This window comes from Melopsittacus undulatus, chromosome 4 (genome assembly GCF_012275295.1).
Source record: "Melopsittacus undulatus isolate bMelUnd1 chromosome 4, bMelUnd1.mat.Z, whole genome shotgun sequence".
Taxonomy (NCBI): Eukaryota; Metazoa; Chordata; class Aves; order Psittaciformes; family Psittaculidae; genus Melopsittacus; species Melopsittacus undulatus.
This window is the reverse complement of record NC_047530.1, coordinates 97,232,972-97,247,365: the sequence shown is the minus strand read 5'-3', so window position 1 is coordinate 97,247,365 and position 14,394 is coordinate 97,232,972. Positions and strand designations below refer to the sequence as shown.

The 14,394-nt window shown below is 60.0% G+C and overlaps 1 protein-coding gene across 3 annotated transcripts in view; it reads right to left on the bottom strand.

Annotated features, from left to right (window-relative positions):
* Positions 1-840: 840 nt before the first annotated feature.
* Positions 841-14,394, bottom strand: part of SLIT1 (slit guidance ligand 1) — a 60,920-nt gene continuing 47,366 nt past the window's right edge. Inside the window, exons 16-37 of one of the 3 annotated variants that reach the window (XM_034061434.1) lie at positions 13,909-14,053; positions 13,687-13,761; positions 13,313-13,456; positions 12,905-13,048; positions 12,618-12,784; positions 11,454-11,586; positions 10,384-10,452; positions 9,937-10,008; positions 9,641-9,712; positions 9,281-9,352; positions 7,788-7,951; positions 7,311-7,435; positions 7,005-7,102; positions 6,164-6,303; positions 5,750-5,843; positions 5,433-5,570; positions 4,631-5,089; positions 4,384-4,538; positions 3,998-4,286; positions 3,158-3,369; positions 2,819-3,079; positions 841-1,038 (exon numbers count right to left, since the gene is read on the bottom strand). In XM_034061434.1, coding sequence (XP_033917325.1) covers positions 2,835-3,079; positions 3,158-3,369; positions 3,998-4,286; positions 4,384-4,538; positions 4,631-5,089; positions 5,433-5,570; positions 5,750-5,843; positions 6,164-6,303; positions 7,005-7,102; positions 7,311-7,435; positions 7,788-7,951; positions 9,281-9,352; positions 9,641-9,712; positions 9,937-10,008; positions 10,384-10,452; positions 11,454-11,586; positions 12,618-12,784; positions 12,905-13,048; positions 13,313-13,456; positions 13,687-13,761; positions 13,909-14,053 — 3,212 coding nt within the window. In that variant the 3' untranslated portion in view covers positions 841-1,038; positions 2,819-2,834. Of the gene's footprint in view, positions 3,080-3,157; positions 3,370-3,997; positions 4,287-4,383; positions 4,539-4,630; positions 5,090-5,432; positions 5,571-5,749; positions 5,844-6,163; positions 6,304-7,004; positions 7,103-7,310; positions 7,436-7,787; positions 7,952-9,280; positions 9,353-9,640; positions 9,713-9,936; positions 10,009-10,383; positions 10,453-11,453; positions 11,587-12,617; positions 12,785-12,904; positions 13,049-13,312; positions 13,457-13,686; positions 13,762-13,908; positions 14,054-14,394 lie in introns of all 3 variants that reach the window. The other 2 variants (XM_034061435.1, XM_034061433.1) reach the window with 2 other exon arrangements.

Genomic DNA, 14,394 nt, shown 5'->3' with positions numbered 1-14,394 from the left:
TAGCCTATGGAAGAAGTTGTGTTCTTGTTCCAGGTAAAAGGTCCCTGACTCAGATCTGAACTCCTCAAGGATTCCCACCACCTTGTTTTCTTTTCTTCCTCCACTGTCGATATTCACCCTATGAGCTTTCTAAAGGTCCGTATTTTATTGCAGCTTATTAAACGTTTCTTTGATATCAACATGTGTTTGGTGTGATAACTGGGGAAAGGCCAAGGTGAGCGAGTGCCCAAAGCAGGGGACCCCCCTCCAGAGAGGGGGGGTATATAAATACCAGGTGGGATTTGAGTGCTCCCTTACTGGTGTCTGAGCTGGTGGTGCTGTTTTCCGCCATGGATTTGTGGGACAAAGAGTACAACTGCTCGGTGTTCCTGGGGACCTGCCCAGGATCCCCCTCCCTCACCCCAAAGAGTTATAGGTGCCCAATGTCCCCTGCAGCCACTGCATCATGGCAGCAGGCACCCAGCCCTGCGGTTTGTAATGCTGCCCCGCTCATGACAAAGGGAATAATGGCTCCTTTTGCAAGGCACTGAATGAATAACCCCAGCTCTCTCCAGTGATGAGCCCTCAGCCCAGGATGCACATCCCTGCCCCATGTAGTGACATGGTTTAGTGGTGGCCTTGGCAGTCCTGGGTTGATGGTTGGACTTGATGATCTTGAAGGTCTTTTCCAACTTAGGTGATTCTATGTGGGCAATTCTCTGTCCCGAAGAGGTGGCCAGGACTGCTCCATCACCCATGGCAGGACCAACTCTTCCCAGCCTGTGCCACCTCCTCACATTCCCAGCAGCTCCCCAGCACCAGCTACCCCCTTCTCCCCTCCAGGAAAGAAGAGGCCAAGCCTCTGAATGAATAAATGTCATGTTCACATGGAAGACAACATAGACAATACCAAACATCTCCTAAAACAATACAGCCTCTGCCAGCGGAAGGATGCTCATGCCTCCCTCGCCAGCCTAGTACAAACCAGCGTCTTCAACAGTGACACACAAAAACCCCACAGGCAAACAAAGCCACCGTCATTTTCCTGCCCAGTAGCATCTGTAAACAAAAAGAAAACATCATTTGTTGACCCCGAACATATAAAAATACTATAACAAAATGAAATACAAATATATATTAGAATCTGTAAGTATTCTGTATAAAGAGATACTTTAGCGGTTAGCGTACAGCAAGAACAGAAACACAACACAACCAAGCCCCAGCTGGGCCATGGGCAGAATGAGACATGTCCTGGCTCCTCTGTGCAGCAGAGGGGGCTCCTGTGGAGAGGGCGTCGATGGCAGAAACATATCCCCATGGTGGTGGGAATGTCCTGGATGCCATTGGTGAGCAGGGATGGTGATGGCACCCACAAAGCTGGATGCAAGCAGTGGAGATGCCCACAGCCAGTTCACAGCCTGCAGTGCAGATCTGATGCCGATGCGCTGGAGCAGTGTGCTGGAGAAACCTGGTGCTGCAGCCCTGGGATGAGTTTGTCCACCCCGGTGACACGGTGATGCACTGTCCAGCTGCGTGCAGTGTCCCAGGTCCGGCACCCACCATCCTTGGTCCCCACAGGCAGTGATGCTGCTGTGGAAGCTGGGTGCATGTAGCACCCCACCATGGGGTCTGTTGTGCTGCACTGGCAGTGGTGCTGGGCCTGGTCCCACAGTGTGTCCACCAGCACTGCTGACTTTGGAGAGGAGCTGCCCAAGCATCAGCACCCATGTCCAGGATCTGGTGGGACCTGTCATGGCAGCAGTGTCAGCTCCAGGCTTGAGCATCTTCAGCCTCTTCAGGCAGCCCTGGCACCCACGAGGCTGAGGTCCTGAGTGACGGGCACCGGTGATGGCCATGGCAAACCCGCACCCCAGCTGTCATACCCTTGCTGGCTGGACCATGGGGACACAGAGCATCATTGCCCAGCAGCAGAACCCATTCCACAGTGTTGAGCTTGGGGGAAAAAGGTGTCTGTGCTGCTCCACACCTCTGAGCAGAGCCACCCAGCTGGGCTGAGGGTGCTTGGAGCCCCTCTCCATCTTAATGGCACAGTGGCAGGGCTGGTGCTGGGACCCCCCCAGAAATCTGCACATCATTGCCTGTGACCCACAGAGTGTGCCTGGGACCACCCTGGTCCTGCTCCATGGCACCTGTGCCACCACAATAGGCTGGAGCTGTGCCCAAGCACCCTGGAGCCTCGCTGGCAAGCGCACAGCCCTGGCGTGCCACCAGTGGGTCAGCCTGTGGCAGTGGAGCTGCTGACATTTGGGAACTCACTGCTGCTACCATCAGGGCAATGGCAGATCCTCAACAGGGAGTCCAGGGCTGCCAGAGGAGAGGATGTGAAGCAGCGCTCCGGGTTCGCAGGACCACAGGGTGTCAGCTACACTGCACAGCCCTCTGCCAGCCACAGCCCAAGAAGCTCTGCCATGTCAAGCCCCTCTGCTCCAGCCCCGGGTGTTGGAAAAGACCCTGGCTCACTGGTCTGGACACAGGGGATGGGGCCTCCAGGGAGGGGACACACCAGGGGATGCAGATGCTGCCCTCTGTGGCTGTGGGGCTGCACTGGGGAATAGGCCAAGTGCCGCATGGAGTGGATGGGGGGAGCTGGGCAGTGGCCACCCCCTATCCACACGTCTGTGTAGCTGCAGTTCTTAAAAAATTCTCTATCTACACATTTGCTTTGTGGGTTTTCTTTTTCCTTTTTTCCCAACCCTCGAGATGCAACAGCTCTGCCCTCCGCAGGGCTCCTCTGGTGCAGTCCAGGAACACCCAGCCAGCAGCACCAAAGCGAGGTCCTTGGCTCTTGGGAGGGCTCCCCGCTGGCCCCCCGGCTCACCAGGGCCAGTGGCCGCTCACAGGCACTGGCTGCAGCCGCACTTGCTGGGCTTCTCCACCTCCTCCACGAAGGTTGCGCCGTTGCTGCACTCGAAGGCGTATTTCCTGCGCCGCAGCCGCAGCCCAGTGCAGCAGCCGGCACTGGGGCCCCCGCATGTCCCTCGGCATTCCACCCAGGCCACTGGCCGCGTCGTCTGGCAGATGGCATAGCCCCGCTGCACCTGGTGGTAGTCCCGCACCGGCTCGCCGCGGCACTCCGGCTCTGTGGGACAGCAATGCTCAGACTGGCATCCCGGCATGGGGCTGCTCCTGCCCCCAGCACCACTGCCCCAGCTCCTACCTTGGTCACAGAGGGCTCCGGTGTAGCCGTCGTGGCACTCGCAGGTGGGCTGGCCACCCGGGGTGAGGCGGCAGTAGCCGTGGGCGCAGGGCTGGCGGTGGCAGGGGTCAGGTGGGTCAGTGGGCTGGTTGCAGAGGGTGCCCTGGTAGCCCTCATGGCACTGGCAGGTGTAGGAGAGGGCGTCGAGGGGCAGGCACAGCCCGTGCACACACCTGTGGGCACCCAAGACTGTCAGGGGCCAGCATGGCCCAGTGCCAGCATGGCACCAGCACAGCACTGCATGTGGGACCAGCATGGCACTGGTATGGCACAGCCATCATGCCATGGGTCTGGTGTGGCACCCCACAGCTCAGTGCAGTAGCACCGCCAGCTCATGGCACCAGCAGCACGAGCCAGTCCCAGGGGACCGCAGTGGACAGGCAGTAGGAGGGGTGGGCAGGGCAGGCCGTGAGGGAGGGCAGCCAATGGAGAGAGCGAGCATGAGAGGGTGGCCAGTGAAGAGCAATGAATGACAGACAGTGAGAGAGAACCAATGGAGTGGGGCAGTCGTGGTGGGGCAGCCAAGGAGGAAGGGGCAGACAATGAGCTAGCTGAGTGAGGCTGCTGTGGTGGGGCAGCCAATGAGCCAATGGAATAGGGCAGTAGTGATGGGGCAGTCAGAGATCCAGTGGGGCAGGTGGGTCACACTGGGCAGCAAATGGCTCAGGACCATTACTGCTGGACAGCCAATGGGGCAGCATCATTGCCTCAGGACAGCCAACGGAGCAGATGGGTCACTGCAGGGCAGACAATGGGACAAGACTGTTGCTGTGGGGTAGCCAGCGGAGCAGGGACACTCACTTGTGCCCCTGGCAGGGGCCGCCGCGGGGCTGGTCGCAGTGGGGCCCGTCCCAGCCAGGCTCGCAGTGGCAGACGGGGCCCTGGGCACCAGTGGGCTGGCAGATGCCGTGCAGGCAGTAGAGCTTGCGGCAGGGCTCACAGCCCGGAACCACCCCTGGCGTCATCCGTGTCTTGGTGAAGTCCTGCAGCTCGTTGTTGATGTAGAGGTTGCGGATGCACCCGTGGAAGCTGGTGCCGTTGAGGAGCTGCCAGAGGCGGAAGGCAGCTGAGTTGACATCCACAGGCATCCCTGGGGAGAGCAGAACCATCAGCACACACGGATGTACCCCATGTCCCCACCACCACCCCTCCACGTCCCCCGGTCAGCCCTCAGGCCCCTGTCCTACCTCCCACATAGAGGGGGGCCTCACTGTTCAGTGTGTAGTGCTTGCCCGAGTTGTCCATGGTCATGGGGCTGCCGCCATCGATGGAGAGGTTCACCATCTGGTCGAAGGTCACCAGCTCCACGGTGTGGAACTGCCCATCATTGATGGTCTCAGCACTGGTGGAGACAGCTGGGTCACTGGGGACACCCCCCAAGCCCTTGCAATGGGGGTGGTGGTGCACGGCAGGTGGCAAAGGGGTGGTAGGTACCTGTAGATGGCTGAGCTGGGGTGGGTGCCGGGGTCATAACTGACCCTGACGTGTCCCTGGTACAGCTCCACGGCCATGTGGTCGCTGTCACCATTGTACAGCAGGATGCCATTGCCTTCAGCAGTGGAGACCTGGCAGGGGAGAGGTGAGAGCCCACATCCCTGGGGCAGCACCCCCATTGTCACCCCCCCCCCCCATCGCCATGCCCCCCCAGCCCTCACCTGCAGGGTGATATTGGCCCGGGGCCAGTCCTGCAGGTCAGTGAACTGCAGGTACGTGTCGCGGTCCACGAAGTTGACGCTCAGCAGCTTCTCACACTTGGGGCCGCCGAAGCCGGGCAGGCACTGGCAGAGGGCACGGGCACCCCGCTCCACACACACAGCCCCATTCTGGCACTCGGCTCGCTCACAGAGGCCGGGCTGGCTGGCGGCAGGGGGCGGCATCTCGCAGAGCTGGCCGCTGTGGGGCCAAGGGTGCTGCTAAGCATGGGGATGGGAGAGCTCCCTATGGGGCTTTGACAGCCCTCCACTGATTTGGGTCCCCAGGGAAGCTCTCCAGCCAGTGGCATCTGAGGGATGCCTGGATGCTGAGCGCTGCCCTGGGGTCCCTCCCCAGGGATGCTGGCTTCCCCCAGCCTTCCTCCCTGAAGACCCACACCTCCAGCCCCAAACCTTCCTCTTGCACTGAAGGAAATGAATGCATGGACGAATGGATGGACATGGTAGCCAGGACTGGTTCCTCCTGCACAGTGCCATGTAACTATCCCCTCTATCCCCAGTGTCCCCCATCTTCCCAGCAGTACCTGTATCCCTCGGTGCAGAGGCAGGAGTAGCCGTTCACCTCGTCCAGGCAGCGGGCGTTGTTCTGGCACCGGTGGTCCTGGCAGTCATCGAAGTCCTCGCTGCAGTTGCTCCCCACGTAGCCGGGCACACATTCACATCTGGGGCAGGAGGAGGGCTCACGGCTGCGCCTTCCTTCTCCCCAGTGCCTGGGGGTACCTGCTCCTCCTGGCATCCCCCTCCCCATAACCCCTTCCCTGCCTCTGAGCTGCAGCCCCACAAAAGCAAGTCTCCCCCACCACGCAGCTGGGACAAAGCAGTCTGAGGAGAGGGAGCTCACCTGGGCCCCTGGCTTGTGGAGACACAGGTAGAGCCGTGCTGGCACGGGCTGAGCTCGGCTGAGCAGAAATCCAGTGGCTGCTCACAGAAATCCCCTGCAGTGTAGAAACAGGGATACCAGGGATGCTCAGGAGCTTGCACTGCTACAGGCCCCCATAGTCATGGGGCTCCATGGCTGTGGCCTGTGGCCGCAGGCAGCTCCTGCCTGAGTCAGGCACCAAGGGCATCCCACGGTGTGGGGGCTCAGCTGAATGTACCAAAATCAATGTGGCTGGGCCTAGAGGCCATGGTGATGGGCACTGGGACAGCTGGCAGAGGAGCTATTAGCTCTCATCAGTGAGAAGGGAGAAGCAGTGGGCACATACCCCTGCCAGGCCTGTGAGGTTTGGGGATGCTTAGCCCTCACTCCGGGTACCTGTGTAGTGAGCAGGGCACAGGCAGGTGTAGTTGGTGGCAGTGGGCACGCAGGAGCCCCCGTTCTCACAGATGTGCTCCTTGCAGGGGTCGCTGGTGGCATGGCAGTTCGGACCCTCAAAGCCCACTGGGCACAGGCACCTGCATGGGGCACAGGGCACAGGGGTGGGAAATGGAGCATTTTGGGGTGGTTCCTGTGAAACAAGCAGCACAGCAGGCGCAGGGAGGATGGCAGCCGCAGCAGGCTGCGAGGATGCTGAGTTGCCACGACAACAGGCTGAGAGGCCACTCAGCACTGGGGGGGGGGCAGTGGCTGTGCAGCCCACCTCCTCACCCCATCCTGATAGCTATTTTCATCTACTAATTGTGTTCTGGTTCCTGGAATGGCCTGAAGAGTTCAGGGTAGTGAGGGTTGTGCAAGGGCATGGCAGCCCTGCAGGGAGCAGCAGTGATCCCAGGCCACATCCTGCCCCATCCCACAGTCAACCCTGCTGCAGCCGCCACATCCCAGCCCCAAATCCCACTGTGTTATCCCTCCCCATGCCTTCTGTGGTGGTAGGACCTGCTCTGTCCCCCGTGCCCTCAGCCCTGCAGGGCTGGGGACATAGGGAAGCAGAGCCAGTGCTTAGCCCTGCTCGTGCTGTGCTGGCAGGAGGCATAGGCAGAGCTGCAGAGAGCAGGAGCACAGGCTGGAGCTACCACACGAATGCAATAGCCCAGCTATATGCCTAAGGGAGCACGTAGAAGGGGAGGGAAGCATTAAATGTTATCTCTGAGGGATGCTGGGGATCCCAGCTGCTGCCCAAACACCCATCCTTCCTGGGTTCCCATTCAGCACTCACCTGAAGCCAGCTCCTTCCCCATCCTGAGGCTGGCAGGTCCCCCCATTGAGGCAGGGGTTGGAGGAGCAGATGCTCAGTGCCACCTCGCAGTCCCTGCCCTGGGGAGGGATGGAGAGGTGGGAGCGAGGAGGGTGGCACAGCACTGTGCCCAGCTCTCCCTGCCCCATCACACTCAGTGCAGCACTGTGGTGTGCAGGGAGGGCAGACAGTCCTGCTGGCAGTGAGCCCCAGGGGCAGCCCTTGCTGCTCCTTTCCCCTCTGCAGGGACATGTTCCCTTGCACTGGGGACCCCAGGGACCATGGTACCTTGTAGCCGCTGGGGCAGGCGCAGCGGTAGAAACCGAGGGGGTCATTGTGGCAGGTGCCCTGGTTCTGACAGGGGCTGGAGAGGCAGGGGTTGCACTTGGCCTGGACGCTCAGGGCAGGTGGGCCTGTGGGAGGGGAGGCACAGAGATAGCCAGGGATGTAGTACAGAGTGATGGAGAGGTGCCCGTTTGTGGGTACCAGCAGAGGGTCAGAGCTCCAGCCACAGTAGGGAGCAGAGCCTGCCCCACCAAGGACCTGGGGACAGCCACATGTTCAGTCACACAGGGACGTGCCACCAGCCAGGTAAAGGGACAAGCCTCCTGCTCTGCCCCCTCCTCAGGGCAGCTCAACAGGTTAAATGCTGGAGTCCCCCACACTCACAGAACATCAGGCACCAAGCAGGAGATAGCCTGGGCCCCCATGGCACCTGCTGCCCTGCCTGAGGATGGACAGATGGACAACACAGGCACCTCTCACCTTGGCACTCAAACTTCTTGGCAGGGGTGGTGAGCAGCAGCTTGCCTTCCATTTCAGGGGGCCCTGCACAGCGGGCAATGCCTGGCTCCTTGTACCCTGTCTTGACCCAGCTGGAGAGCCAGCGCAGGTTGCAGCTGCAGTACAGGGGGTTGGCCCCGATGGCTCTGCAGGGAGAGGAAGGACAAAACTGCATCCATTGCCCCTCAGAGGGAACCAGGCTTGGAGACCTTGAGCACAACTCTATCACTTGGCTGGGCTGCCATGTGTTGGGGGTCCCAATGCTCTGTGCTGGAGCTCTCCTCCACTGCCCACACAGAAATCCTGGTGAGACCCTCTCCAGTACTTGGACAAAGCTGCCTGGGCTTGAGGCTGTGCAGAAACATCAGATCCAGTGCACGGGAGCTGAGGACAGCCTTGGCTCTGCTGCACAGTGCAGGGTAGGGGCACCGGGACAGGCTGCTGCGGACAAGCAGCAAGGTCACAGCCAGAGCTCATAGGGACAGCATTAGGGGAGGGCAAGGAATTGCTCCAAGAGAGCAGGGTTGCCCTGATCCACAGCAGAGCAGGGCAGGAAGCAGCGGGTGCTGTGTGAGGCTGAGGGGTTCAATGCCTTTTTGCACCCTCCTTCACTGCAAAGGCCAGCAGCGGTGGAGGACCAGTGTGACTGACAGGTGTGATGAAGGAAGGAGATGGCAGGCAGGGAGGCAGTCACTAGGGACAGCAGCTCTGCTGGTGCTTGCAAACCTGCTCCTACAGCACCAACAGCGCCGGCTGGTGACACAGCTCAGCTCTCTGGGAACCCGCAGCACTGCGCTTCAGCAAGAGAGCCAGTGAAGAGCCAGGGGAGACCAGAAGGAGCAGTGCTGCTCCCAAGAAACGGGGAGGCCAGGACTGGAAATCAAGATGCTCTCTGCAGGCTGGAGGAACAGACTGAGAGCCCCAGGATGCCAGGAGCAGGACCAGCCACGGGAGGGTGGGTAGGAACCACTTAGCAGGAACAGGGAAGGGACTGAAAAGTCATCCTGAACAAAGTGAAATCCCTGCCCTGGGTGATGGGTATGGGGCTGTGCTCCTGCAGTACAGGGTCCCTCAAAGAGGAGGGAGGAGGATGCTTGGTGAGAGATTTGGGCTGCTGTGGGTGAGGACCCTGGCAGGAGGTTAATGACACGCTGGCATGGGTCAGAGCAGTCCCTGCCAACCCATGGTTGTGCCAGCATCTTGCATGGCTTCACCTGCATGTTAAGGGACCCTGGGGACCTGGTGGGACCCCACACCACCTCCATCAAGGACCAGAAGCACTGGGAGGCTCAGCTGCACACCTGGACCTGGGGCCAGAGCACATCAGTGCCCCACAAACACTGTCCCAGCTACCAGCCCAGAGAAGAGGAGAGGAGACAGCTCAGCCCCCAGAGAATCTGGGCTTAGCCCCATGGTTTTTAAAGGTCTCTTGAGCATGCATCCAGCCCTGCACCTGCAGAGCAGGAGATACTCACAGGTGGGACAGGGAGGTGACATCTGCAAAGATGCCCTCGGGGAGGCTGGAAATGTCATTGCCATGGAGAGACCTGCAGAGAACAGAGGGTCCTGTAATGCCCATAGTTCCAGGGTGGGCAGCAAGGACTGTGACCAGCAGGGTTGCAGCACCCCGTGGGTCCAGGCACGGATAGCAGAGTTGGACCCCACCACCCTGTCACTGCTGCAAAGGCACCATGTGCTCCGAGAGGCTGAGTCCTTTCCCCTTGCTCCTGCAGCCTGAACCCTGCCCACCTGCACCCAGCCCTGAGCAAGGACAAGGGACACGGGGACACAAGCAGCAGCAGGGGCTGTGAGCAGGGCTATGGGCAGGTACTTACAGCAGCCGGAGGGAGCGGAGGCCTTCAAAGGCCAGCGGAGGGATGCACTGCAGGGAGTTGTAGCTGAGGATCCTGTAGAGGGCAAGAAGGAGGCAGCACAGTGCTGCGGGCACCTCTGTGTGCTGCAAGAAGCCCACCCCATGGTTGCATGCTCCCTTTGTGTCAGATCAAACTATAGCTTCACCCACACGGAGCGGAGAGACCCTGGTGTCCCCAGCACCCCACAATCTTCGGGGTCCCCTAGGAACAGCCCCCCACAGCTCAGTTCTGTGGCATACCACAGGGACCGTACTTACAGGGTGGTGAGCTGGCTCATGTTGGTGAAGGAGGAGTTGCTCAGGGAGCTGATCTTGTTGTTGCTCAGGTCACTGTAAAACAGAAACCCCAGGGCTTGGAGCAAGCTGAGCCCTGTCCCCCCCTTGGTGCTGCCCTGTCCACTCAGCTGCAGTGGGATGCAAACAGCAGCACAGCCTCCAAGAGAGCAGCAGGGCTGGCACACAGGGTGGTGGCAGGAATGCCACCTGCCCACTGCCACCAGAGGCTGTGAGCACCCAGGGGCTGAGCATCACTGCAGTCAGTTGTTTCCCAGTGCACAGCAGGAATGCAGAGGGATGTCAGGGGTCCCTGCACACCATCAGGCCCTTCCCCAGAATCACATACCTTGGGGACAGCCCCTGTCCTTGCCCACCACTGCCAGCAGTGGGACCAGCTGCCTGCCTGGCCTCCTGCTCCTGCCTACTTACACAAGCTGCAGGTACTTGAAGGTGGAGAGCTGCCCCGGGACCTGAGTAAACTGGTTTCCATCCAGGTAGCTGCAAGGGAGAACAAAGGCATCTCAAGATGACTGAGAAGCCAGAGATCCCTCCCTCTGCCCCCAAGTTCTCCTGTGCAGCTTCTTATGTGCCTAAAGAGCATCTCCAGCATCACCTCTCTCCCAGCATGCAGGGCCTGGGGCTCTCAGGGGACCCCTGGGCTGCAGGGCAGGTAGTGTGAGAGCACACGGGCACACTTGAGAGCTCTGTGTGCTGGTCCCCAGGACAGCCTCCAAGCAGCCCACGTGTGTGAGCGCAGCCAGCCATGTGCTCTGCTTACACATCCAGTGTGAGTGTGGGCAGCAGAAACCAGTCCCAAGGCACGTGTGAGACTGTGGAGGATGCAGAGAGAGGAGGGGTGTGTGAGACAGCGCAGGGGTGAGAGGTGCTGCTATACACATGTATGTGCATAACCAGTGCCTGCACCACCTGCACACAGGACTTGCTGCTGTCCCCCATTCCAGACAGGAGCAGAGCCCCTTTCACAGCAACGGGCATTACTGCACATCCAGAGCTGGCACGGCTGCTTGGGTATCTCCCTGACACCCAGGTAAACCACATTCCATTGCCTGTGTGCTTGGAGCTGGGGCTGCCCAGAGTATCCCCACAGCCTTGGTGAGAGGTGATGGCACAGCAGGGCTGCAGAGCTGGCAGAGGCAGGGTGGCCCTGTCCCTGTTGCTGATGGCAGGCTGATTGGGACTGCAGAGCTCCTTGGGGACCACAGCTGCCCCCTCCCAAAGATGCCAAAGAGCAGGGACCCAGCTGCTGTGACAACCCCTTACACATGACCATTAGTAGCCCTGAGTCAGCAGAGTCTCCCACTGAGCCCCTTGCTGGGGTGGGGGCTGGACAGGGTCCCTTGGCTGGGTGAGGGTCACTGCCAGGCTAGGATGGTGCTGTGGGAGAGAGCTGTGGGGCATCTCTGCCCCAACACCTGCACAACCCCTCACCCAGAGCTGCAAAGTCTGTGGCAGAGCCTGGGCCCTCGGCCACCACTTACAGCTCCGTGACGTTCTTGGGGATCCCCTTGGGCAGGGCCTTGAGGTGTTTGTTGCTGCAGCGGACAACGGTGTCGAGGCACGTGCACTCCTGCGGGCACTGCGGACGGGGGATGCAGCTCGTCTCCTCCTGACCTGCACCGGGCACAGAGAGCCACAGTCACCTGGGGCACCACTTGAGGCTGGACTCGATGCCTTGTGCTCACCTAGGACTGCTCCCCTCCCATGCCAACCATATCCTCACTCCCCCAGAGGAGGGTGCTGTGGGCAACAGCCTCAGACCAGCTGAGAGTCAGCAGTGCAGGAATCACTCCTGCACCCAGAAACCGCCTGCCCCACTCGGATGGATGCTGTCAGACAGCTCCAGGCTGCTCTGATTTTCACCCTTTTCAAGCAAAACCCCAGTCCCAGGGGTAGCAGAGAGGAGGGTGCATGAGAAGCAGCTCAGCCCTGCCAGTCCTCCTGAAATAGCCTCCTTCACCCGTCTCCCAGAGGCAGCAGTGGTTGCATGGAGCAGCTGGAGGAGCCAGCATTGCTCCCCCTTCCCACGGGAGAGGCATCCCCAGAACAGCCGTATGCTATCTCGCACCATTGGGAAAGGCTCAGGAAGCACCCTTCAGCGTTTGACGTGGTGGAGGAGGGAAAGCAGAAGAAATGGTGATGTGTTTGTAAATATTTTACAGAGGGCTCAAAAGCTGTTCTAAATTAAAAAAAAAACTTTAAAAAGAAGTCTTTTCTCTCAACAGGCACATTCCCCGCCTGCTCCATCTGCCCAGCTCCATCATGTGAGGCTGGGAAGGGAAGAAGCAGGAGGAATCTTGGTGGGCTTTGCCTATACACCCGCTCCTGCCAGCACACAGGGCACAGCATTTGCCAGCACAGACCTGCCTATGTACAAGGGCCACAGGGTGCAGTGGGTGCAAACTCCTCTCCCAGCTTCAGAGCATCTTGTGGGATCTGAACGTAGCCCTGAGGGCTGGGTACCAGGAAGGGAAATATGTGCATCATCAGAGCTGACAGTCCCCTCTGAGCTACCGGCTTGTTACAGGACACTGCTGACCATCCTGGAAGCAAGGATGATGCTGGGACAAGCAGATCATGGTGCCAGCCTGGGATAAGCAGCCCTATCCCCTCTCACCCCCGGCACCACGGGGCCCGTGAGTTACCTTCCTCACACCTGAAGTCGGGGAAAGCCACGTCCTGGAGCGGGATCTGCCGGAGGAAGTCAGGGTTTTGGCACCGCGGGTTCCCCGTCACGATCTTCCTCTTGCGCAGCCAGTCCCCCAGCCAGGCCAGCTGGCAGTTGCAGTTGAAGGGGTTGGCGAGCAGGTTCCTGCACAAGAGGAAGTGTGAGGGCATCACCTGAGCACCCAATGGGCAAGGGTTCCCCCTGCCGCCCCCCCAGTGTGATGGGGACAGTCTGGGAGTATCCCTGCTGAGGCCCGAGACTTACAGCGTGGACAGAGACTGCAGCGTGTCGAAGGCACCCGGTGTGATGGTGCTGATCTGGTTGTCATACAGGGAGAGCAGGCGGACGTTGCGCAGCCCTGTGAAGCTGTCGTTGTGGATGCAGCTGATGCGGTTGTTCCTCAGCATCCTGTGGAAGGAAGGGGACACAGGCAGACATCATGAGGGAACCCACCTTGGCAGTGCCTGGGCTGTGCCCACCTTGCTGCTGAGCCAGGCCCTGAATAGCAAAAACCTGCCCCCCAGCTCTGGGTACAGCCAGTGGATGGATAAGTCACTCCTGAGCTGGCCGAGCAGCGATGCAGAAAGCACCAGCCCAGGATCACAGGCAGGGCACAGGAGCAAGGAGCAGGGTTATCCCCATCCTTGTCTTCATGAAGAAAGGGGCACTCACAGGGTCCTCAGCCCATCCAGGCCCCTGAACATTCCGCTCCGCACAGACTCCAGCTGGTTGACGGTGAGGTGCAGCTCACTGACGGAGGATGCCCCTTCGAATGCCCCATCCTCGATCTCAGACACCTTGTTGTTGCTGAGGTTGCTGTGGAGAGGGGAAAGCAGGCTGGGACAGGGGCCTCTGCCCCAACCTCAACCTGAAACCTGCCTCCCCCGTGACCCACTGAGCTCCCCATGATGGCAAATTCCTCAGGTGACCCTTGGGTTGGTCCATGCCCCCTGTTTCACACTCAAGGCTGCCCCTGGCATCAGGACCCCATGTGCCTCCCCAGCCCCCAGGCACTCCTGACTGAGCTGTACCTGCCTGATACTCACATTTTCTTCAGATGTGGGAGTTTCTTGAAGATGCCAGTGGCCTCCAGGACAGAGATTTCATTGTTGTTCAGGCGCCTGGGGGGGGGGGGGGGGGCAGCAGGGAAAAGAGCTCAGGAGGTGGCTGCAAAGGGCCTGGCACAGACCAACCCTGAACCAAACCCCAGCGCTGGTGATGCTCTGGCTGCAGGACGGAAAGCAGGTTGGGAGGGAGGAGGCTCTTACAGCTCTGCTGTGGACTGTGGGATGCGCTCTGGGATCTTGGTGAGCTTCAGGTTGGAGCACTCAACCACGCTGGATTCACAGCGGCACTTCGGGGGGCAGATCACATCACTGTTGCACTCACTGTTCAGCTGGTAATCCTCCGTCCCTGTGCACCGGGAAGGGCAGTGTGGGGTCCCAAGGGCAGAGGCACCGGGGCTGTGCCTGCTCTCCCTTCTCTGGTCCTCCCACAACCCCGGCTGGTCTCGGGCTCTTCCCCAGCTCCCCTCATCCCAGAGCTATGCACAAATTACTCCTCTCCGTGCCCAAAACACCTTATCTGCAGGGGTATTTGTCCTGGGTACACAGGGTGCTGTGTTACCCAGCACCCTCTCCTTTCCTGCAACCAGAGCTGGACCACATGGATGCCTCTGTGCCCATCTGGGTAACAGCACAAGGGGAGATGCTGGAACACATCCTGCTACCCAGCAGTTTTGTTACTGCAGCACC